Source organism: Psittacula echo, assembly GCF_963264785.1.
Source record: "Psittacula echo genome assembly, chromosome: 3".
In the NCBI taxonomy this organism is placed as follows: domain Eukaryota; kingdom Metazoa; phylum Chordata; class Aves; order Psittaciformes; family Psittacidae; genus Psittacula; species Psittacula echo.
In genome coordinates this window covers 73,937,541-73,964,024 of record NC_137736.1, presented here as the reverse complement: position 1 = coordinate 73,964,024, position 26,484 = coordinate 73,937,541, and the positions used below count along the sequence as shown (strand labels likewise).

The window sequence follows — 26,484 nt, the reverse complement described above, 5'->3', positions numbered from 1 at the left end:
TATGTCACCTTTCTCATAAGGTTTTGCAACAGCAAAAGCAGTTTTCCTGTGCTATTTATATTATCAAGACTAGCTACAGAATAGCCTTTAAATACTGTATTTCAGAAAATATTGGGGGGGGTGGGGGAATATCACACAGCTCTGACAAATCCACTCATATTTGTTGATTTTCTTACCAGTCCATCTCCTAAAGATAATTCACCGAATAATTCACTGAATAATAATCTTAATTTTCTTCTTTCTAACATTTTTCTTACTTTCTTTATTTTTGAAGTTAGAAAGACTCAATCATCACTCCAGTCTAAGACAAAAATAACCAAATAGAACATTACTGAATATGAAGCTTTGCCTCCTGAGCTCTTCAGCTGAAACTGCTATCTGGCTGAAGCAGTTATTCAGAAAACAACTATTATCCAGTATTTTACTGATCATATATATTCAGATCCCCTCCTACACACTAAAGAGCACGATTCTGACATAGTCCATCGATTTTCTTCTTTTTCTGAAACCATGGAAAGGAATTCTATACAAACCGTTGCTGTGAAAGCCAAGCCAAGACTTCTGGCCTCTACCTAAGCCCATCCATTCTGAGGATAAAGCCTCCGGGCAGCTCAAACAGCAGAGGCATTTCATGTCTTCATCTGACTTTGTAAACCCGTCTTCTGCTTGGCATGCTTCTTTCGTTCAATCACTCGCCTTTCTTTAGCTTCAGTTTCTTTTTCTTTCTCTCCTCTTCTGGAAAATGTGAATTGTTTGGCAAGGAGAGATTTTCTCTAAAGTTCATTCATTATATACCCATAGAATGATTCCTGGAATACTTTTTCCTTTTTAACTACTCATACCATAAAAAAAAACCTGCTGCATCAACGCAGTTTTAGCTATCCAGAATTTCCAGTGGATGACACTGGGTAATTTTCAGACGGGACTTTTCCTGTCTCCTATGAAATGCCATTACTACTGAACTCAAGAGAAATTCTGGTATAAATATCAGAAAATTAGAACTCTATCTCTTAGTTTGCTGTGAAAACAATCAAAACATTTGCTTGGAAAATCTGCTGTTTGTGAAAACAGACGCATCCCCCATGAAATTAAAAAAATTGCTTCAATTTAGGACATTTTAAACTACACAGAAAATTTGGGAACTACTGGATTCACAACTTAGGTACCATTCACAAAGCCACAAAGGCAGAAGATATCGGCAAACCTGCTGTATTGTTTACAAAGGTTTGGACAAGCCCATGGGCCAGGACAGTTACATGAGAGGTGAAGGCTGGGCAGAGATGCAAGGCAACGTGTTATTTTTACCAGCCACTGATCATGCACTGAATGTGGGTCGCCCACCTCTCCAGGAGAGTGTTAATTGCTCTACTAGAGGCAATTCTGCGGTAGGCCTCTTTCAGTCTCTGCTGCTTGCCGTTTGGATGAATCAGTAAGTAAGTATGGCACCAGAAGAAGGCAAATGAGTGTGTGCCTGAAGGCTACGGCAACTAGCACGGGAGGAACTACAGCTGGATAGCTGGATTTAACACCCCCACCCCCCTTTTTCTTTTCTTTTCTTTTTTTGCCTGATTTAGGCATGGAATGGATCCTTCCCTGCAGAGCGGTCTGTAGGATATAAGGGGGAATGCCTTCACCTCCTCTTCGCATTTGTGACCGGCACCAAATTCCACTTGCAAATCTTGCCTGAGAAACAACTAACAATCCTTTGTCTCAGAAAAGGTGAAGGCAACCACATCCCAAGCATTATCTTCTGGCAAGAAGAGCTGTCCAAAAGAATCCAGATACAGTCTGACAATGCGTTTCTTTGGGCCATCAGCTTCTGGGGAAAAATACTACTATAATGTAAACTTATTTACAACTGAAATTATAATTATCAACACTGAAGTAGAAATGTGGGGCATAATATACATTTAAATGAGAAAAAAACCCCAAATATGACCTCTTCTCTACGGTGTGTTATATTCACTACATTAAAAGAAATAAATTTTAATAATTAAATTATTAAATGCTGAGCATTTTTAAAAGTCGCATTGCACAGCATCTGACTTTATCGTACCCCCTCTACTGGGCAACTATTAGAAAGCTTCAACTCAAAAACAAAAAAAGAAAACCAGGAAAAACATACTAGAAGTAAGTAGCTGCAAACAAGGAGTAAGCAGCTGCTGACCATACTAAAGCTCTCACAGTGTATAAATGGAAACTAAAGAACCTTTAATATTCATGCAGAGATATACCTTAAATTCATCCCCCTAGATTTTTTGACAGTTGAATGCTGTATGTCAAATTATTTTAAAAACATATTATATAAACGCTGCTTAAAATGAAAGAAAAATCTAACATAGCCCTATAACTTCCTAATTTTCATGGCTTTTAGATAATAAGAAAGAAGCTTGGAATGACAAATACAAGTATGTTAACCGCAACATTTCACTTTTCTGTAACCAGAAAAAAACCCAAACCACACAGAGCCAGTAGGAAAAAATGGCTTCACTGAACAGTCATTCAAGCAAAAGTGAATACAATTTGCAATCTATTTTGTCTTTGTTCAATTCAAAGACAGACATCACTGTGAAGCGCTGATTTACAGCTGCCCAGCATTATGAACTCCTAAATAAATACAAAGGCAAAAATATAAAAGCGCTGCCCACAACCAGGGACTCCTGAGAACACTGCCATTTGTTATTTTCATGACAGAAACAGCCCAAAGAGGATTAATATATCTGAAGTGCGAGGCACAGCCCCACTAGGATGCACACTGTACCATCACGTAGCCAGCAGCACGCTCTGCCCTGAAGTGTTTGTTGTGTTAGTTAAAAGAAACCAGCACAACTGACTATAAAAGGAACAATGAGCAAAGGGAAGATGTAGCAGTAAGCTGGAACAGAAAGTTGCAGGACAAGATGTGTGCCTTTTTACCTTTTTTTTTTAAGTACAGGAAAACAAAGAGGTCACAGAATTAATGAGTTTCTCCACCCATGTGTTTAACTACTGACAGCGTATAGTTATACTGCGGTTACAATGATACTGGTGTATCTTGAGAGATGATTTTAAGATGAGGAAGAGCCAGCTTGTGGATGAACTTTACTGAAGAGAGAGCAGGAAGTTACAAAGATGTAAGCATGAAAGATAAGGCAGCAAAATGATGATGGAGGGAGGAAAAAACACAGGAATGTGCCAACAGCTCCGGTTACCAGGTGCAGAAATAGTAAAAGCTTTGCATGGGAAAAAGGCTAATGCTCAAATGAAGCCACACTCCTTCCAACGCCTCCTGGTAGACTACCTCAAAGTATACTGGGGTCATAACATAAGAAAAAGCCTCTTCTCCATCTGGCCCACGGGAGGAGCTGCAAGACAGAACTGTCAAAAGGCTAGCTTGTAGAAACAGTTACAGAAGTTGCCCAACTTGGGATGTTTGGATAGAGAGAGCTTTGTACATATTGACTTGAATCTCTGCCCTGTGCAAACTGGCTGCTTGCACGTGCCCTCTCCTTCACCCTCTGATTCATTCACTGCATATGTTCCCCACTTCCTCTCCTCCCTCTTCCTTCAACATTGCGTCTTCCATTCCCTTTCACCATAGAACAGCACAGTTCTGGATACAAATTAGCACCCTTGAAAAAGAGGACAGAATGTCATTGCACACACACAACCAAGACATGAAGCCTGACACGGCAGGGCATAGGCTGGGAAGCGCGGAAGAGTTTCGGATCAAGCAAGTGAGAACAGAAGATGAGCAAAAGGTGGCTGCAACACTTGCCACACTTCAACTATAAGAGTGTCTGAATTAATGTTTTGGAAACACAGAGGGACAAAAAGCCAGATTGTGGAACTACAATAACTACACATGAGCCATACAGGCCACAGGAAGGGTGCTTTACATTGAAAACCATGGGAAATCCTTACAGCAAATGAGAGATCATGTTCTGAAATATTTCCCAAATTAGAACTGTGGAAATCAAAAGGCCACTGTCGCCTGGAGGGAGATTGCAAAGTGCACCCAGCACAAACTGCACAGCCATGTTTGATGCAAGTGTAAGTTGTTCACAAGTTGTTCACAAGATTATACTTAAGACAGATGAGGCAAGACTCATTATATATTGAGGCATGCCTTTAGAGAACAATTCAGAGGATTTCAGTTACTCCTTGCTTTAAACTGCTCTTACAGGAGCATATTTCACTCCTCTAACTACAGACCTGCAGGTTTTAACATTTCACCTATTTATTTGTGCATTCATTTTTCTCTGACATCCATTTTCAACACAATTTTTTTTGTTGTTATTTTTGGGTTTTTTTTTTAAACCAGCAGCTTCTCTGCTAAAACTACATCAGGCACATTAGAATGAAGGAAGTTCCAGGACTGCAAGGAACTGGACAACTAGAAGAGCAGTGCAAAGTCTGTAACAAAAATACGTACCTTTCAGGTATTTGTATCCAATATACAGTCATCTATAAAATCCTCCCATGGATCTAAAGCATAATTTATAATTTTGGAATAAACACTACAAATTTTGCGAATAATCACTGATCATAATCTGGTTCCAGACATTTTGGGAAAGGCTGTTTCAAAACAATTGCTTTGCCATTATTCTGTGTGAAAAAATGCATTAACCAAATCTCAGATAAGACAGCATTCAGGATTAAAATGGAAAAATACACATATAATAATGAAATTAAATGAGGGAAAGTTGTAGTTTTCCTTTCCACAAAACAGCATGAGCACAGGACTTGATTCTGGATCCATTTGTGGATATCTTGTGAAAACACATGACGTGAAAGTATAACTTCAAGCAAAAAAAACCCCACAGAAGGCAAAATTGTGTCAATAGCCCTAACTACCACTATTAATATTACTGAGTATTAATCAGTAACAACTTAGCATTGTAGATATAATACTTAAAGAACAAATGTAGGCTCTGATGGTTTTTAAAATGTAGCTTAACTTTCAAAAGCGTATGAAAAGCATCCAATCAACTTTTCATCACAGCTGAATGGTATTTCCAACACCTCTTAACTTTCTGTATGCCTATTTTGCCCTTGACTGACTCTGGGATGGAAGTCCTTAAATAGCAATTCACATTCCAAATACGAACGTTCAATCCCTGAAGTTCTTCATGGTCAGCTATGCAGCATTCGTACTTTCAGGAAGAGGTCACAACCAAGCTGAGGTGTTTGGATCACTCTAACATCTTGTAGAGCCTTCCGGGCAATTGAGGGGTTTGTTAGTTGGTTGTTTTTTCCAAGGAGACGAGACTGAAATGTGTTTTTCTGGAAACTGTCATATCACAGCTGGTATAGAAGGTGCTGGCCTTACAAAAGTCTCTAGCACAGCACATGATCCATATGGTGAGGTCTATTCCACCTTCCAGAAGGTTCCTTACTTCAGTGGGGTACCACCCTCGTACCTACAGAAATCTCCTCACAGGCACCACTCGTTACAATTAGAACCTAAACTAAGTCAAGACATCCCAAATTCCCTGAACTAAAACCCCAAATAAATATTGAAAAAAAACCCTGAGGTATGTTGTAAAACAGTATCACTGAAGTGTCACCACCTGCATGGGTCACATTCGTTCCTCCTTGGTGCATTCAGACACCCAAAAGACCATTAAGTTAAGAAAAGAGATCCTGGAAGAACTGAAAACTTCTGACAACAGAGAATTTAAACTAGCTATGAATCCCATTGAGGAGGTATGACTCATCTCTGAGGTTTAAATTAGATTATCAACCAAGTGAAGCAGCACAGTAAATCTACAATAAAAGATGGATGCCTACAGGAAAATAATTTTTGCCCCTAGTGGCAGATGCTTGAACTTTAAAGGATGTGAGACTAAGCTCTTTGTCTAAGCCCTCCTGACAGAAAACAATTGAAATAATTTCTTTAGTTGGTCCAACTTTGCTCCATATGCCACACAGAAACAATGTCTAAACCCTGTAAAAGAAAGTATATTTTCACTTCTAAACCAATTGAGGATCAAACAATTTACAGAAACCAAGACTTATTTTGCTGACAATTAAGCTCTATCAGCAAGACTTGAAATTCAATGAAATTTGACAATTGTGAAGAAAGAGGCTTTTGTCTGAGTAAGTCTGAAGCATTTGGAAGAATCAACAGAAAATCAGAAGACTGAATTAGATCGAAGTATCAGAGCCTTTGAGGGTAGTCTAGATCCACTAATTAAAATAACTGCCTTCCTTCCTCTGCTTCCTCTCTGAATTGCTTTTGTATTACAGCAGAAACGCACATAGTAAGAGGCAAGTTTGGCCTAAGGAGCAAACGTTATACCCATCATGCTGCTTCTTACACCAACAGCATACTCTGTCTATCCTGCTGGTGAAGCTCCATTATGAGGAACCACCATCCTTTTAAAGGTGATATGGAAGACAAGTATTAATTACTGCTGCACACCAAACTTAAGGGGTGCAAAGGGCCTTTTAAGCCCTTTTCTTCTGTGCTAAAAGTAATCACATTTACTCTGTAGTAATTCAAATACAACTCAAAGAAGCCTGCAAATTCTGTTCTATTCCAGTGCCAGAAGTCACTGGCTGTGATAATATTCTTGTATTGACTGCTCATGGAGTCAAAGACAGAATAAATTCTTCTGTTTTTCCAGGAACCATAATACTAACTTGTTCTTCTGTTGCCCATTTAATTAAAAAATACGTAAGATTTCTATTCAAAACTCTTCCATGCCTACTTTATAATTAATAAAAAAGCAGTCAGGAAAGCATCTGAATGACTTGCATCTCATAAGAAGCACAAACAACAGAAGGAGGGTATTAGCAAATTAAGCGGTGCTCACAGCACTGTATTTTAAGCTGAAAACAGACCATTCCAGAAATTTGAGATTTTGCATTCCACAAACTGTTCATGTCTCTATTGAAAGTACACATTAATATTGCTTTATCGCATTCCTATAAAAATCAACTAATGAAATTCTATTTTTCCAGAGGAATGTTTCTTTTTTTTTAAGCAAACATTTCTGGAAAGTGTCAGATTGGACATTTCTACTCTCAAACACTCAGCAGATGAACAAAATCATCTGTATAAGCCTTCATAATCTTTGAGAAACACTTATTTCTGAACAATCACTTCTAAACACTGTTTCTTAAGCCTTCGGTAGTGACTGAGCAAAACTGGTTATTAAACTGAGGTGCAGCAGAGTTTATTTTTTCTTATCTCCATTAAAAAAAACAAATGTTCGGATTGTTTTTCTCATTTTTCTGTTGGGGATTTTTAGGAGCTTAAATGTAAGTGGCATTTAGTGAATGGCTTTGAATTCAACATTAAATCATACTTGAAGCTTGATTATGAAAAAAGATCACTGTCACTAGATATTTGGAATATTAAAACTTGTCAGCTTTACAAAAAAGCTCAAGGCACTTTTTTGTCTGCAATTTGGTTTTATTTTCAAAGCACTTCTTAGATAAGATTTCTTAATATTAGAATAAGTCTACTGTAACTAGTTTTCTCTTAAAAATATTGGGGACAAAATGTTCCCACTATGTTGTTAGTTCAGTAGAAAAAAAGATTCTAAAGCTAAAACCAACTATGTTTCACAGTTCTGGTGCTTTCAACCTGCACAGGTTTCCTCAGATACTTTTTCTCCTAAATGAGCATCAAATAAGTTTTTTTCTCCAAGCGTAAAGGAACATTAACTGACTAAAGATAACTGCTTACTAACTCTTCCTTAAACCATTTTACCATTTTTCAGTCAGGAAATACCACAAATAATCTGGAAGGCTAACAGTAGTTGTTTAGTTCTGGCCAGTTGCTGAGACCGGGGGGCAGCAGAATTGTTCTTCTAAGAGGAGATCGAGCAATGAAAGAAGGGAAAAAAGAAAGAAGTGTTATACTAACATCAGGCAAAGCATATGGGATTTACAAATATATATATATATATGTATTGTACTATATATTTTTATATCATAGAATAGAATCAAAATAATAAAAGAATAACAGAATAATAGAATAATACATAGGATGGTTTGGGTTGGAAGGGACCTAAAAGATCATCTATTTCCAATGCCCCTGCCACAGGCAGGGATACCTTCCGCTAGACCAGGGTGCTCAAAGCCCCGTCCAACCTGGCCTTGAACACTGCCAGGGATGGGGCAGCCACAGCTTCTTCGGGCAGCCTGCGCCGGTGTCTCACCACCCTCACAGTAAAGAACTTCTTCCTAATCTAAATCTACCCTACTCTAGTTTAAAGCCATGCCCCCTTGCCCTGTTACTACATGTACTTGTAAAAAGCCCCTCTCCAAATTTCCTGTAGGCAACTTTAGGTACTGGAAGCTGCTCTAAGGTCTCCACGCAGCATTCTCTTCTCCAGGCTGAATAAGCCCAGCTCTCTCAGCCTGTCTTCATTGGAGAGCTGCTCCAGCCCTCCAAACATCTTCATGGCCCTCCTCTGGACTTGCTCCAACAGGTCCACATCCTTATGTTGAGCGCCCCAGAGCTGGACACAGCACTGCAGGTGGGGTCTCACCAGAGTGGGGCAGAGGGGGAAATCCCCTCCCTTGACCTGCTGCTCCTAATTTTTTTGATGCAGCCCAGCATCCAGTTGTCTTTCTGGGCTGCAAGTGCATGTTGCCTGGTCATGATGAGCTTTAAGTCAACCAACACCCCCGAGTCCATCTGCTCAGGGCTGCTCTCAATCCATTCTCTGTCCAACCTGTACTTGTGCCTGGGATTGATGTGACCCACACACAGGACCTTGCACTTGGCCTTGCTGAACTTCATGAGGTTCACACAGGCCCACTCCTCAAGACTGTCAAGGTCCCTGTGGATCGCATTCCTTCCCCGCAGTGTGTTGACTGCACAGCAGCTTGGTGTTGTTAGCAGACTTGTTGATGGCACAATCTCAATGTCCACGTTGCTGACAAAGACAGCACTGGTCCCGACACCAACCCCTGAGGAACACCACTTGTCACTGGTCTCCATTTGGATGTCAAGCCTTTGACCATAACTGCTTAAGTGCAACCATCCAACTGATTCCTTATCCACCAAGTGGTCCGCCCAACAAATCCATGCCCCTCCAGACAAGGATATCATGCAGGACAGCGTCAAATGCCTTGCACAAGTCCTGGTAGATGGCATCTGTCGCTCTTCCCTTGTCCGCCATGGCTGTAACCCTGACATAGAAGGCCACTAAATTTGTCAGGCATGATTTGCATTCAGTGAGGCCATGTTGGCCATGACCAATCACCTCCTTATTTTCTATGTGCCTTAGCATAGTTTCCAGAAGGATATGCTCCATGATCTTCTTGCCAAGCAACAAGGTGACACTGACTGGCCTGTAGTTCCCCGGGTCTTCCTTTTTTTTCCCTTTTTAAAAGTGAGTGTTATGTTTCCTCATTTCCATTTCATTAGACTGGAAACGAGACTTCTCCAGTCATTAGACTGGAAAAAGGGAAACTTCACTGGACATGATGGACAGTGGCTTAGCCACTTCATCCATCACTTCCCTCAGGACCATGGATGCATCTCATCAGGTCCCATGCACTTGTCCATCTTCAGGTTCCTTTAATGGTCTCAAACCTGATCTTCTCCTATATGTGTGGTTTTGTGTAAGTAAAAATAAATATTAATATCATGGCCCATTCCTTTCTCTAAGTTTAGTGGTTAATTCAGAACACTAAAGATTTTAAGATACCCATGTTTAATGACACAGCTTGTTACCCTGAACTCCCACACTGTAGCTGCTAGGAAAGACAGCTATGCCCCAATGAAACTCAGAGCAAAACCCTAACACTGTGCTCCCAGTAATACTCTGGAAGAGCCTTTCTCTCTATCACGTACCTGGTAAACCCAGGCTAATGTTAACCTTTGTGAACACTCCTCTTTACTTGGCCATTCCTCAATATAAATACTCTCCAAAGTGGAATCCTAAACGGCTACAAACTAGTAATAATAATGGATTTGAAGAAGTTCTATTATTTTATGCCAGAAAATGGTTTATTTTACTCACTGAACCCTTAACCTCTATTACTGAAAGGATAATTTTACCATAACAAAGATGTCGTTTGTACTTCGTACTTTACAATAACTTAACCAAGTAAGTGCCATACAGCAAATCTGATCTGAACAGGCCTGGGAACCCCAGTACTTCAGTTTTCTTTTAGTTTCTCCTTCTGTAAAAGGAAAGAAAGTTTAGCTCCTATCTCATTAGGCAATGCACAGATTTACTCATGCTTACAGATCATAACAAAAATAGAAGATTTTTCATTAAGTTGCCTAGCATTAAGGATATATTCCCCTATTTCAGTGGGAGGGAAGAGAAAACAAACACGAGTGATAGACAGCAACAGTACTTCTGAAACTGTTCATTATCCCAGTAATGAGAAGATCGCTGCATATAAAACATTGAACATTCTAAACCAAATCTCGCTAAGTGAAGACAGACACTCACCACCTTCTCTCTGTAGACTAACATGACAGATTATAAACATAAAATAAGTGCAGTGGAAGAAGAGATGTATGAGATAGCATAAAGTTTATTTACAGCTTTAAATGTTCACATTAAAAAGGAAAGAGAGGGGAAAAAAAAAACCAACACAGAGCAAATGCCTCAGCATCTAACCACTTACTGTCCTCTGGGCATGTCCTAGATAGAATGGGGCAGGAACAGTATTCCTGTATGAGAAAATACTTATGATATCTTAAAAACAGATGTAGGAATCTGTCTGAAAATTTAAACTGAACTGTGTCTATTTGGGGTTGTGAACATTCAAACTGAAGAACATGAAATTACGCTGAGAAATTAATAAACGCAGGGACAAAGGAACGTGTATTCCCAATGAAGGAAAGCTTGCCACAAAGCAGAGAGTTTTTTCTTGCCTACGCACGAATTAGCAATATTCTGCATTGCACCATTTGCATACTAAACAGACAATAACTTCATTGAGAAAAAACAGGTTTAACCACACACAGAGATCTCATGACATCTGATAAAAAGAAAACTGAGAGTTAAGCCATCTATCCTCCATTCATTTTACCTTGTAATCACCAGCACTGATGTCCATGATCCAAATCTTTTACCTTCTCAGTTTTCCATGCACCTTCAGATCATTCTGCACTCTGTGTTCCAACATTAACATAGCCTAGTGAAGATTTATGCTTGAAAAAGGGCAGGACACATGCAGAGGACAGGGTAAAGGGGCTGGGAGAGATGGAAAAGTACCATTCCCAGACACAGAAAGCAGAGGACAAATTCAGGTACACAGTGGGTGAAAACTGACGAAGACCCTGCCGGAGAACAGAAAAACCATGAACTTATGAGGAGTTTAAACTTCCTTTGAGCTTATGAATGTCATAAGTGTTGCACAAGAAGCATGTAATAAAAGATCAAGATTGAGGAGTACTAGTGAACCCTACGTTTTTTAACTAGCAAATAAGGAAGGATGAGGGGATGCTACAACTAGAAAACAAGCAGGTCAGTAGCTGTTCATGAGGTTTTTTTACAGCAGTGAAAAGTCCAACAAAAACAAAACCACCTCCTTAGTATACAATACATAGCAACTCTGAACCAAACACTTGAGAATGAAGACTTTGACACACTTCTCCCATACACCAGTCAGCTTGCTTCGCCTGCTGGCTCCATAATACAATTTTCTATCCAGCATTAGGTGAGTAACAGCTGAAGCAGCCTCAGCTTCCCCAGACATTTCAGAAATCTCCTCACTTCACAACCTTTCACTGAGGACCACCACAACTAAATATTCTGTTCAAGCTGCAATCAAAAGCTATGGCAAATGCTCTCAACAATATCATTTAAATGATCATTAAAACAAACCTCCACGCACCTGTAGTTTCCAGTTTCAAGCTACCTACCTCGAAGCTGGTATCGCCACAAGTAATAATTAACGTCTATTACATACTCCTATTAAAATTACACGACTATTGTCCAGTAGCTAATAAAGAAAAACGTCATTTATATGCTTGATGGTATTTTAAAGCACTTCGTAAAGCTCTCGTAAGACTGGTAGCTGTCAACATATGCAGTTTGTCGTAATGCTGCCTCCTCCAAATGTAACACTACCTTTATAAAATGACAGCAGAAATCAAAACCTGAAAGCACCTAACAAAATAACTACTGATTCTGACAAGAAAAATCCAAACCAGAACACCTGGGGAGGACAGGGTGGAAGTAAGCAAGTAACATTGTACTATTCACAAATAGCTTGGTAATTAACTCGAGAGAGTCTGTATTTTTTAAACTGAGCAGCACACTAAAGTTGAGCTCCATTCAATACCTTCACTTCCCTAACTGTTGATTTCTATCCTTTGGTTTTCATTCTGGAATGCCAGAACAGGCAGAGTCACATACAATATCCATTCTTTTCTACACTAAAATTTTAATTTTGGATCGAGAAGTGCCTTTTGTTTCCAAACACTCTCCAAGATCACCACAGGCACAAACTAATCTTCAGTTGTTGCATAATCTGCAACATGCTGGCAATATAAATAAATAAATAAATAAATGACTAATTAATTCACCCAGATGCTGCAGTGCAAATTACCTAGGATCATCTGGGAGAAAGATTTCTGTGCAGTATAAAGCAGAACAGTGCTAATGAAATGAGTCTGCACTGTGATGGTATTTATTTTGTTTTCATTTATAGCCACTTAGATCAAAAAAAAAAAAAAAAACCCACACAAAACCACCAAAATGGGCTGTTTTTTCTGCAAACACCACAGTGGTCCAACTGTGTCTGGGTGTCCAGAAGAGACAGTTAATGTAAGGTTACAGCACAGGGAAGGGCCCAAAGGAGGCAAGAGCCTGATGTGAAAGGCTTTCACCTGGGATGGGGGAGCCACATGTTCAAGGCCCATATTAAATCAGAGAGTGAGAAGATCTGGGCAGCCTTCCCCATGTTCCACATACATGCTTTCACCACCTGGCTATTCATTACCCCTGCCCTGCTCTTCCCCAAAATATTTCTCATGGAAATGCTTCTGCCTTGTTCCAAGGTGGAATAAAAATGGGGTTAAGTTTTTCTGCATTTCTCATAAATGCTCATTTCCCACCCAGAACAGGCATCCAAGAACAGCAAGAGAGGAGGTCCTATCCATGTGGTGCCTCCAGTCCCCAGCTCTCCACAACAGTCACTACAGCATCCAGCAATTTTTAAGCAGACTAAAAATAGAAGACCCTCCAACCCCATATATTTAAAATCGTTATTATCAAAACCAAAAACACTCTTCCATTTTGGATTATCTCCAAAAGCTTATTTTCAGGTGCATCACCTCAGCTAGGCCCTCTTTAAGCCCCTTGCGGTTTTTCCATTTATATTATTGCAGTCTCTCCCTCTGTTTTCAAGTGTCTCCAAACAGTATTCCCTTTCTTCTTCGTCCACAAATCTCATAAAAATAAGTCTGCCACCTATGCAAGACTAACATATAACTCCATTTTTACTCTCCCTCTACACCTGAAGGGAAGATATGCCTCTGAACAGCTTCTGTGCAGTCTTTTAAAGCCTGTACTTTTAATTAGATTTCTCTGTCTTCATCAACCGCTTCGTGCCTCCTTTTTGCTTGGCTGAGGTGGGGTGGGAGCAGCTCTCTCTGCAGTCACTTTAGCAAATGAAAAAACTAGACTTTGCAGTATCTGGGCAGGTCAGCATATGGTCAGAAATGAGTTTCACAGCAGGCCGTTTTCCCCACCAGGGGATATTAATGTGAAGGAGATAGAAAATCTCTCAGAAGGGATGTGAAATCTTGTGCTGGTAAGGCAGGGGACTGCACTTGGAAGTGGTTGTCAGTACAAGCTTCACGCTATTTCCCTATCAAATAATATCCTGTCCCCTCCTACAAACAGCCTTTCTGTAAACCTTTTAATTTTATCTCACATATTAAGCGTAAATAGGGTGAGCACTGACTCGGTGAACTGAAAATGTAATGGGCTTGTCTCATCAGTTTACGGCCAAGTTTCATTCCATTATTATTGCTGAGAAAAATAGGATAGAGTTGAATTGAGTTATGCTAATAGATAATAAATGTAAACATAACTCGGGAGTACTATTTACTAACTTTAAAGACTACTCCTATAGCAATCAACTTTATAAGGTTCCTGACAGAATCATACTGGTGATAAAACACGTGGAAGCATAAGACTATTTAAACGCTTAACAAAAGCCACGATAATACGAACAGTAAATGAGCAACTCCCACAAAATATCATTTAATAATCACAGCCTGATAAGGTTTAAAGTACATATCGCCATTGTTACATGAAAAAACATTAAAGCTGGTTTTGTTTGGGTATTTTTTTTTTAAACACATGTGGCAACCTAACAGGTTTTAATTATCACACCTACTTCAGTGACGAGTTGTTCCACTCAAACACCCAAACATAATATTTACAACGCTGTGTGGCTGTTAAGGATCTTGATGATTGATGGAATCTATTGTGTTGCCATCTTAATAACAACAAATGCAAGTGATTACCAACACAGAAGACAGAATGTGTGTTTTTATTTTACAACAAAAGGCTGTCCTATAGGGACTTCTTTTCAACACAAACTAACAAACCTGCACACACGTGAATGTTCTTTAGAGCTTGGCACGGAGAGTCAAAAACAAAGCCTCTACTGCTTTAAGGACAATATATTTTCCTGTATTAGCTTAAGAGAACATGAAACCTGTCAAAAGAGCTGGTATAGTTTTTCACAATCCTGAAGAATTCACCTTGACCACAAGGAAGTATCTGAAAACTTCATCAGAAAGAGAGCACAGATCTTGTTTCCAAAAAAGAAAACAAAAAGGGAAGCAATTGAGTCATTGAGTCAAATAGGAATACAATGCATTTTCTGGCATTGCTACTGAATATTTATATCAGTGATGAATGAGACTACAAACGAAATATTTTAACATGAAGCTTTGCCTTGTTAACTGCATGATATGCCAAAACACCACCTACTGTAAATCACAGGGTTTAAGACCAGTATTTCTTGTTTAAACATGCTACTTGTTCAGCAGAATCACTTGTGTGAACAAGCATACATTAATGTACACTAACTAGAGCAGCCTCACTATCCAACTGATAGAGTATAATTTAACAACCTCATTATCAGCATTGTAATTTTGAGACTGCTGAAATATCATACTTGTTGCAAGTATTATATGGTTTAAACACTTTAACAACATCGCCCATTTGAAGCTTCTGTCAGATAAAATGCAGATAGGCACTTGTGCATTGATGAACATGCTTTTATTCCTATAAAGAAACTTTCTCTGTCAAATTAGAGGCATTTCAACACTTGATTTATGAACACCATAATTAAAATCCTTATGCCTTAAAGAAAAACAAACTCTTCATTATAACAACAGCTTTCTTTCACATTTTTATCTTTTAATATTTGGAGTTTGCTTTTATGTGCTGCTATTAGCTAGTTCAGCATGTCATTACTGGCTACCAAACAGGAAAATATTTCTCCTTATAACCTGGACAAATCTCAATATCTAGGTAAACACCCAAAGGGATCAATATTTATTTAATGCTTCCACGAAGCATTTGTGGGGAAAAACAAAAGAAAATCCACTAATTTAACGGACGGAGGACAACCATGACACAACTCAGTGCTTTCTGTTTCCAGGAAGGCCAGAAATGCTGTAATGTCTGCCAAAAATGTTATCTCCTCCTTCTATGAATTGTCAGAACCAAGAGTTTGGAGAGATACAAAAAAAGAGAAGCTAGATTTTCATATGCATTTCTGTAGCGGTTCAGGTTCAATTTGAATTTTAGACAGATCTCTGGAGGGGGAAGATTCCTATTTTATCTGAACAAATTAATGCATCTCATTCATTCACTCTCACAGCACCCAGGAACACAGCAGCAGCAGGGTTCAGTTTCCTAAACTCAATGCAATTCAAAATTACACACTATCTCCACTAAAACTACCATTACCAAAAGTGATGCAGTCACACATTAGCATCCTTTCTCTAAGAAATCTGTCCCCAAATCCCAGAAAAGAACATTACAAGCTAAGCAAGTAATCTTGAATCAAATCCTGAGGCTTGTCAAAAACTAGGATCTCCTAAGCTATCAAGAGGAAAATAATTTCAAAACAGGGAACTCCCAGTTCAAGTCATTGCTGCTGAAGTCCTGGTCCCTTTTGTCTAGCTTTCTATCAAATTTGCTTTGAAATCTTAGAAACATCTTGAAAAAGAAATTAAAAGCAATAATAACTGAAGAAGGTCTCCTTGACAAGACCAAACCATCAAACTCTATATTGGCCAAAAGTCAGATAACCCTAATTACAAAGCCAACAAAGTTCCTGAACTCAACATTACACGAAGCTGGAAAGCTTAATGTGTAAAAAGATCAAGAGAAAATATTATACTTGCAGATAATGAGGACTACTGAACAGAACGATACTACTATTGTTCAATGGAAAGGTTGAAGATTCACTCCTCAAATATCACCTCTAAAAACATAACAGATAAATTTTCTTATCCTTCTAACAAGCTGTTGTAATGCTAGAGTGGAATAAAACAGATCATGCTGCCCTCTTGTGCCAGACATGCACAGGAATCAACCCCTTTATTGCTGCAAGTGACACATGAAGAGAAATACATAAAGCATTCCCTAGGAAGCAGAAAACATCCACGTTTTCCTCCTTACAGATACCTTGACATGCACGCAATTCCCTTACTGGGATATGGATAGAGGAGCAAAGGAAGTTTTAAGAGAGTCAAATTCTACACTCCAAAAAATAAACAAATCAACACAGACAAGTCAGATGTGATAAAGCCAAAATACAACCACTTCATCTCTATCTTCCCATCTAGCTTTCACTACAGCCATTTAAGTGACACTGTATAGATGTCTGCTGATAAAATTTGAGTTTCAGTCATAAATATCTGATCATTCCTTTTGAATGCTGGATGACACAGTAAGCTTTAGTCACCCAGGATTATCAGATCAATAGGGTTAGGTTAAGTGCTGAAGTGACAGTCATTTATTAATAAGGTTCTTCCAATGCAAAACATACTTAGAGCAGAAACATCTATTTATTTTTAGACCTGTGCCAAACTACAGAAAGCTGAAATCTGTGTACATACAAATATTTTAGGGTGGCAAGGGAGAAAGGAGAGGGGTCCTCATATTCCTCTTCTTCTCTGCTACGTAATCCAGGTTCCAAAACTACATTCAAATTCTCATATCATCTGGGCAAAATGCTTGTTACTGTTCTCTTTACAACCCTCCCCTCCCTATGTATTGCTAATGTAATCTGTAAAGAGAGATCTTGGGCTCATGCCTAAACTGATTCACAAAGCATAATTCTTTTAGAAATAAGTCATCTCATTTATTCATCACGAGTGATTGGATCTTCACCGTGGGGAGCTGACAGACATGTCATGATTCACCACATATTTCCATTTCCTAATATCGACTCCCTGATGCTGCTCATTAGCCTGTTTCCCCAGTAAACTATCGAGAGCTTGGGATGTCTATTTATTTAAGTTTCCTTCCTCAACTTCGGAACATGGAACACTGTGCATTCAAAATACTTGCCGTGGCATTTTTCAATGGCTGATTATTTTGGGGTAAATAAACCAGCCTAAGTCAGTTCAGCAACTGCTTCGGCTAAGGTCTTAGAGACCTCATGCAAATACTGAGAACATGCTGGATGCTTAAATGACAGATCTGACACTGCAATGCCAGCTTTGCTAAACATGAGATACAACAACAAATATTTTGGCTTGGCTATTACAAACATAACCCTAGAAAGAAAGAGCCTTTAATAATTTCAATTTCTTTTTAGTATGCCTTTCATACTAAAGCATATCAAATAAAGATAGGGAAAAAAATAAAAATACCCTATTTCAAAAAATCTCACCCCAACCAAAAAAAAAAAAGCATCTGAAGTTCGAAAAGATAAATGCACAGTAAAACCACGTGTAATTCAGACAATGAAGCACAGATATTAAAACCAGAATTTAAAAACTGCTACATGCTGCAGAGCTGAACAAGACCATCATCTCATGTCATCTTTTCCCTTTTCAAAAGATGTATAGATCAGAACAGCAGTACCTTCGCATGCTACCATGATCAAAAGAAAGATGAAGGGCAAGAAATATATGCACACTGAAGTTAATCTTCTATTATAACATATCTGCTGATAAACAGAAACACACATCTGTAAGTCACAACAGTGTATGAATACCAGTGATAGGCAGGTTCTATGAATGTTACTTTCAGAAAGCACTGCTAATTTGAGCTTCACAGTATGTTACAAAGCAACCTACTATTTATTACTCACATTGCCCCTGATGTTTACTCTGGAGTTTGTAGTTTGTTATGATGAGCCAGATTTATGGGCATTCTTACAAGATGATTATGTATCCCCTCAAAAATACAGTTACTGCATATGCTTTACACACACACGCAAAAAAAAAGGAGAGAAGAGGAAAATCCCTATCTGACAACAAATCCCATCAGTACTACGATTTCTTCTGATGCATGTTCTCTCAGTAGCTCTTCGCTAACCTGTCTCTTGAGCTTATGACTTCACTTATAATGCTTTACAGTGGCCTTGAATTTACACTGCAGCAGACTCATAGTATCAGCAGACCATATAACGCAGCTTTAAACTTCTGCAGTTCTAGATTCTTCAAGGGTTTTTTTAAGGGGAAACTGTACGTGTTTCATTCATCATATTACGGACATGAATCTTTTCTGTATGAGTAGTTTTTTCCTGAAAATGTTACTAATTTCTTTGAACAATAAAGCCATCCCTATCTTACATCATTAAACAGTATATGATCTTACAATCAATCAATGGCTTCTGGAACTATGAGAACAAGCCTATGATCCTTTTCTTCAAGAGAGTGAAGACCACCAGATTTTTGTTTCTCATGTAAAACTAGCTACTAAATCGGTACCACCCCACCTCCCCACCCTCTTCACCCTGCTCCAGCTTCTCTCTGTTTTCTTTTGAAAGAAGAAAATTTCTTAATATGGATACGGATTGGATATGGGTTACAGTTTTAACTTGCACATTCCATGTTTTTGTGCATTCCAGAAGGATAGTAAGCTACAGTGCTTCTATAAACTGAATTAGCACACATGCCTACAACTATTTTTTAAAAGAGGAAATAATAGTTGGGGTTAATCTTTCAAAGAAAAACACAATAAAGGTATCCCCACAAAACACACACATATATATTCAGCATATGGGAGACACCTCTGTGTAACTCAATCAGAGCAGCAACGCAACTAGCAGGTCAATGTACAACACCAAAGCCACAGGTAATTCATATTTCTGTAGGCTGCATTTGAAGAGGTAAGATCAACCATCAGCAAGCAGCCAACATTCTGACTTTTAAAAAGACCACACTGTTAAATTTAAAGATTTTAAGCAAAAGAAGTAAAAAAAACCCAACAAAACAACCAACAAACGTGTAAAAATACTGTAAGAAAATAACTGCCCAGAAACAGTATAGTTAACATATCAATGAGGAACATTAAATGTTCAGGGATTTTTTTTACTATTATACTTACCTATAGGATTTCTGTCAAAGAACAAGACAGGAGCTCTCAGAATGGACTGAAACATTTTGTTGTGCAAGGTCTGACCAGAATTAACAAGAACTTGAAACACCAGAAGACTTCTTATTATGCCAAACAGTATTGTAGCCACCGTTAAACCTGAAATTAGAACAACATGGACAGAGCATGAATAAAGATGAGGATCTTTCACAAGAATTTAAAAAAAAAAATTAATTAAAACCAAATTTTGACAACTTCTGTATATAGCAAGAATCCAAACTTAAGCCTAAAGACTCAGACTGAGCACAGAACATATATATCTTATGTTTGTCCCTAGCTTCAGTTACTATCATATCATTGATTGAAACAATTTCTCTTTTCCGGTTTGAAAGAACTGGTACTTTACAGAAATGCAGGAAATGCCTATTAGCCCATGAAATAAATCTGTTTTGAAACCTTCTGCATAACAGCTCTGCTAAGAAATTCTTTTCACAGTGCTGTGTATAATTGTGGCTTGCAGAGGTCACTGTGAAGATTCAACACTTGCCAGCAGGTATTAACCAAGTAATATACACAAGGCTATTTAGAGACAACCTTGAGTTACTCTCAATCAGCCCAAACCACTCATGCCATTCTTCCCCTTGTAAACCACATCAAGTCATTTAAATTATGTGTATTTCTTTAACACAGTATAAGATGCATCCCTTATGCCATGTGATATAGAGCCCTTCTAGGGAATTGGTCTGCACACTGTTTGTCTTTCTTCTAGGCACATCTCCCTTATAAGACAAGGGCGCTATAGGGCAAAAGATGAAAACAAAGAATGATGAGATTGCTGCTGCCCTGTTTGCTGTGTAATCTCCAGTGTGGCTGCCCAAATTCCCAGTCCATGAAGGTGAACAGTGAAGGTGTCAACCTTACATTTGGCAGTGCTTCCAGGCTCCAGGTGATCTGCTCCAGAAACTAAGCACAGGCACCACAAGCCCAGATGCTCAGGCCCTGAGGATACCCTGAAGTCAGACCCTAACATTACCTGTTCTACGGACAGGTTAAAACTGGATGCAACTCAGGTACAGCTATAGTTACAGTGGGGAAGAGTGAGGTTTTAAATTATACGATATGGCTAAGGCAATCAGTTATTCCATTCTGCTCACTGCTGTATCCTCCCAGGATACAAGAAAAGGTATCAGTATCTCCTTTGTCTGCTTGCAGTTTACTGCCCATGGTCTGCACAGTGCAGTTTCTAAGAAAAGGATGAGAGTTTGTTTGCCTTGTCTGGAATGCTACATTCTGGGCCACATAGAAGAAAACAACTTTTCCAAGAATAACTGCATGTACCCAACAGAAAAGCTGAGTCATATAAAAAAGGAGCAGAAGAGATACTAAGCAGGAGACTGTGGCAGAGCTTCTACCTAACAGCAGTCTGTTGGAGCAATGGGAGGAAGGGAGCATGTCCTGGGAAGCCCACGTTTCTGTAACAACTTTGCTCAGGCTTGGAAGCCATTGGAAGCTGCTGCCACGACTGTCAAAACACTTGACGGACTGAGAAATCACTTGAAAAGACCTAGTGGCTAGGGAAAGGGGGGAGGAATGAGACCTATTTTCAAGGTCCTTAATCCAGTCTGTCTCATGCTGAAGTTTTTTGTTTTCCCCATTTACAAGTTTACCACCTCAGTATGAGAAAGACAAGCACACTGCGCGCTCACTCTGTAGAAAAGGTGGGGAGTTGGTACGTCAGTTCTGGCCGACGAGGTTTCCCATTAACAGAAATTTTACTCTTTTAAATCTTTGTCTTTTAGAACTAACAAGGACTTGTAAGGAACTATAGAATGTTCTATAAGGAACTACAGAACCACAGAATGGTTCAGAAGGGATCTTAAAGCTCATCTAGTTCCAACCTCCTTGCCATGGGCAGGGACACCTTCCACTAGACCAGGGTGCTCAAAGCCCCATCCAACCTGGCCTTGAACACTGCTAGGGATGGGGCAGCCACAACTTCCTTGGGCAGCCTGTGCCAGTGCCTCACCACCCTCATGGTAAGGAATTTCTTCCTAATAACTCATCTAACCATTGTGACATTTTTCTTTTTCCAAACACTGATAATCAGAAATAAAAATACTAAATTATTTTATACAGTTTCAGTGGTTATAGAAGAAAGTAAGTCAGATTGTGATGTACTTCATCTGAAATGTACTATCTTTTCACAACTTTATCAACTTCACTTACAATTCTGTGTTGGTAAGTCAATGCTATCTGTTCAACTATTGCAAATATCTCACTAAGCCATCTGAATATTTCAATCTAAAGGCAACTTTTGCTATTCTGCTACCTAGAATATTTGCCTTAAAGGATAAATCTTTCCGTAAGATGTTTCAGGTTATATGTCCAGAGAAAGCCAACTCTGCCACACTTAATCATACTGTGAAGTCCACTGGAACAGCTCATGAAATAAGACATTACACAGAGAAAATAAGAGCCAAGTTTATTTGGCTCCTTAATTGTTGTTTCCCAGGCCAAGCACAATGTTTTCTATCAAGCAATGAGATCACATGATTCTCCCCACAAAAAACCGAAACCAAACAAAAAATATCCTTCACTTAACCTCTCACCCATGAAAGATGTTTCTGAATATATTCAATGCATATACTTCTGGTATTCCATCTGTTTTCTCAGACCTATTATTTACATCTCCATCAAGAAATTACCATGCCATACAAACTGTACATCACCAGAAGTGCTAAACAGCAAAGTCTAACAGCATATTTCTCTACAAACAATTTTTTCGATGCCAATGTTTACTACATTTCAGAGCAGTATTTCAAGATGTCTGTATGCCTGCATGCAAGGATCAATACCCTTTTCTGGATATTCAGAAGCATATGGCTACCTCATGAAATATATTGAAATGGTTTTTAACATCCTGCTTTGCATACCTATCAGGATGCTTTTTAAAAACTGGTTCTTTTGCTATGGCATGTCAAAAGGAATGTAGCCATGCCAAGTTTTAGAACAGCACAGAATGAAGATCCATTTCTAATCCCTCTTGCCCATCCATATAATGACTCAAGATTTAGCTCAGATGACCTATTAGTATAGACAATAACCACAACCTTACGGTGACTATTTGAAGGCTCAATTCTTAGTTTACTTCCCACAATCCAGACAAAGCAAATTAGTAACAGTCTGCATTCAACCTATTTCTTATGTTTGATTTTTCTTTTATTTATTCCAATTAATTTAGTCAGGAAGCAAGACTCAGGCTCCTGATCTGTTAAGGCATTACTCAGTTACTGCTAGAAATCACACTTCCCCACACTGCCGTTGCTTCACACCTCTTGAAACTGTTATGATAGGCCAGATAATAAATAGTTCTTCAGACACACAAACATGCATATGAGATTACCTGCATAAATTCCCAAATAAAAGTTCAGGTCTAGATGTTCAGTCTCATTTGCTCCATTATTTCCATTTGTTGTGACATTCAACTTCTCTTGATGATATGCCCTGTGGAAATGCACACAGAAGATAACAATCATTAAATCATATGATGCAAATATTCCTGAGTACATTTAACTGTTTCTAGATTCAACTCTGCTGAAATCTTGAGTTCAAAAGATCCCATGTACAGATGCTGTCATGTATCACACCACGAGCAGAAACAATCACAGGCTACACTTCAGCATGAAATTTAAGATTTCCCCACCACCACCACACATACACACAAAATGAGTGAGGCTCATAAAACGATCAAGCATACTCTGAAGTTTCCCAAAACAGGTTCCACACACACACACCACCTATACAACACTGATTTTTATTAGATAAACAGCATTTGACTGACCAGTTCTTGTCATCAACTCACCAGTAAGAAAGCCACCAGTCCTGGAGCACATATGCCACCTTGAGTAAAAGAAGCAAATATAAGAATCATTTTACAAAATGAAAAAAAAAATTAGAAAATTAAATTTCCTTGCTATTCTTTTATATTCTCTGGGAAAACATCACACATTCAGGAAAGCATGCCAGCCAGTCTTTCAAGACCAGCAGCAATTTGCAAAGCACATTAGAAAGTGCATTAGATCCCTCTACAAAGAAACAAGTTACCTTAAATTCCCTTGCATGATAGCAAACTAAAGGAAGGCATCACACTTAAGCAAACAAAATACAGTAGCTCTTCCTAATGTGTGTTAATTGCACATTAAAGAACTACTTTTTTTCAGTTCCTAAATTTACCACTAGAGATATTACAAAATGCTTTTTGATTAACAAAGTTTCTGATGTTACCAGTCCAGAAATTTGTGTTTACAGGAGATAATTACCAGAAAGAAGGTTGAAGGAGGATGAGAGAAGAGAGGGAGGGAAAAACTCCTACTGCCACCTTCCTTCTGTGCCAAGAGGTGACTACAAACTTGTAACAGGGTCATTTATCTCAAAATACACCTCTGTTCACGTGAATTTAAAGTTCTGGGCGGTCTACTGCAGAGATTTGATCTTGCCCAGCTATCTTTCCAACAGACTCAAATCACAGACAAACAAAAAAGAAGTAACGTATCTAAATATACAGAATGTATTTTACAGCCAAGACCAATCATTTCCATGCAATTATTTCAAGCTTTCTCAGCAGGAAACAGAGAAAAAGGCAATAAGCTACCTTCTCACAGCTTCCTCAGCTTACCACTTCTTTCAGTAATTTTCCTTTTCAAAATTCTTCTACCTACCTGCTACAGTTTATATTACACACAGTACTTGCTTATCCTCTTCCTCATCCTTCTTATTCTGGTAAACAGCGACCCTCCTTCTAGCCCTTTCTCATAACCTGTACCTACCAGCAGATGAGCTTTTCTTCTAACACTTCTGTCAGACTCTGTCCTCCCATACCCAGTAAACCTCTCTACCCTCAACTGGAAACCCACTGAAGGTTCAGGTTTATTAAACACTACTTTAGAAATCTTGTGATTTTATTCTCTGTCTGCAAAAAATTAGACTGGTTTATAATTTCTGTGCCATGCTGCCAGTAAAATAATTATTTTATTCAAGTATTAAAACTGCTGAATTAACTACCAGTGCGAGACCTCTCAATGCTGTACCAAAACTCCATGCGGATACACAAAATTTGATCAAATATACTACAAAACGATTGAAGAACACCATGCTCCCGAACATTTTAGATGAAACATCACAATGACAAGAATACACTATGTTAAAATGGGGGGAGAGGGGGAGAGGGGAAGAAAGCAAACTCCAAACACATTTAATACTATTTGTGGCTCCTAACAACTTACCTGTGCCAAAATATTGAATACTATAAGTATAAAGATCACAAAGTAGTTTGCTCCTGCAGTAAAATATTTTCTGTAAATCTTAAAGGTTATTTTTCCCTCAGAGCGACTCTCCTCTGGCACTGCAGCAAGTGCATTTTCAGCCTGCAAAACAAAACAACCCAAACCACCTCAGAATAAAAACCATCAACCTCACAGTTACAGACTCAGACTAAGCCACATTGAACATCAGGGTTCAGAATCAGCAAACAATTAAATAAGGAGATAAAGTGATTATGCATTTAAAAACTTTAAATATCGGAACTATAGCTTCGACAAAAAGAATTAGTCTCAGTAATACTGAAAAATCTACTCTACAAAAGACACTGTGAGGATTTTATTTTGCCTTGGATCACAGAACGTAACATGACTTTATTTACAGCCAGAAATATTTACACCAACTGGCTGCTAAACCAGGCATTTGTTTTCTGATGGTATTTCTATTTCTTCACTACCTTCAGACATAACAGCACTGGAAGCTAAGGCCTTGATCTGGGAAAGATTCTGTTTTAAGAATGCAAATGTGTGTAACCTTTCCTTTTCAGACAATTATTCAAATACTCTTCTTTAAGTATGCAATAAAATCAATCAACGTATGCCCAGAGTATACAAATTACCCACAAAGTTTCAACCACCTCCTTGCAAGTACCAACAAAGCATCCATTAATAGGGAAAACAAGTAAAATGACAAATCATACTAAGCAAACACCAGATGGGGACACTGAAAGACACAAAAGGAAAAAATGAGACAGGCATAAGGAAAGTAAAAGAATTATTCTAATTAAGAAATTATTTTTTTTCTTACAGTACATGTGGTAGAAAAACTAGTGCCAATTCAGTGGACACCTAACACTTGATTTTGTTGTCAGCAGACTTAGCTGTACAAGAGTGGTAGTATTTACACACCTGACTCATATGTGAAAGGAGAAATCCCACCTATTCACCCATAAAAGAAGAGAAACCTATCTCAGTTACTTGTTTCTCCAGCCCCCATCACCATCCAACAGCTCTAATGCTGCTAAAAAGTGTGTCACATCTCTGTGGATTTAATAGTGGAGTCACCACTACGACATTAATCATGCCAGCTAACTTTACAGCTTTTGGTATAAAAATGTTCCTCAAAAAAAGGTAACAGTCTGAAGCACCCTTTTTTGTTGTTGTTTTTATTAAGTCTCGCTGCTTTTCATTATAGAAAAGAAAAAAGAAGTAATATATACCCATAGCATAAAGGTGTCAGGGACACACAAGGATTACTTGTTCCGTTTGTTCCATGGCTGCAGTGCTAGCACAAGCCCAGCAGGGTTACAGGGCTCCTATGCTGTTTTATGTGAATGCAAACACACCGGCAGAAGGCCACTTCTGGTACAGAAACTTTACATCTGCTTTTGCACTGTGCAGCACAGGATAAAACAAGGCACCTGGAATTCAAGCTGTTACCACACAAAGCATTCTGTTTTCATCATCAGAAAGGCTGGGAGAGCAATGCAGGAGTGTCCCAAGGTTAAACCCTGAGAGCCAGCTCAAGATCATGTGTGTATGTTAATGTTAGCCATGCAAATGTAGATTTTGCATAAAGCCATCACTTTCCAGAGCTTCGGATTTCATGGAAAGTGTTAATTTGAGTCCAGCACTGTGCAAACACACAGATGCCATCCAATACAGCGGTGTTTTAA

General features: G+C 38.7%; 1 protein-coding gene across 1 annotated transcript in view; it reads right to left on the bottom strand.

Moving 5' to 3' along the window:
- The window catches only part of ABCC4 (ATP binding cassette subfamily C member 4 (PEL blood group)), a gene marked incomplete at both ends in the record, with an annotated part of 149,712 nt that overhangs the window by 73,095 nt on the left and 50,133 nt on the right, over positions 1 to 26,484 (bottom strand). The window contains 4 exons of the mRNA XM_080612854.1: positions 19,506 to 19,652; positions 22,897 to 22,997; positions 23,356 to 23,393; positions 24,776 to 24,916. Coding sequence (XP_080468980.1) covers positions 19,506 to 19,652; positions 22,897 to 22,997; positions 23,356 to 23,393; positions 24,776 to 24,916 — 427 coding nt within the window. The remainder of the gene's footprint in view (positions 1 to 19,505; positions 19,653 to 22,896; positions 22,998 to 23,355; positions 23,394 to 24,775; positions 24,917 to 26,484) is intronic.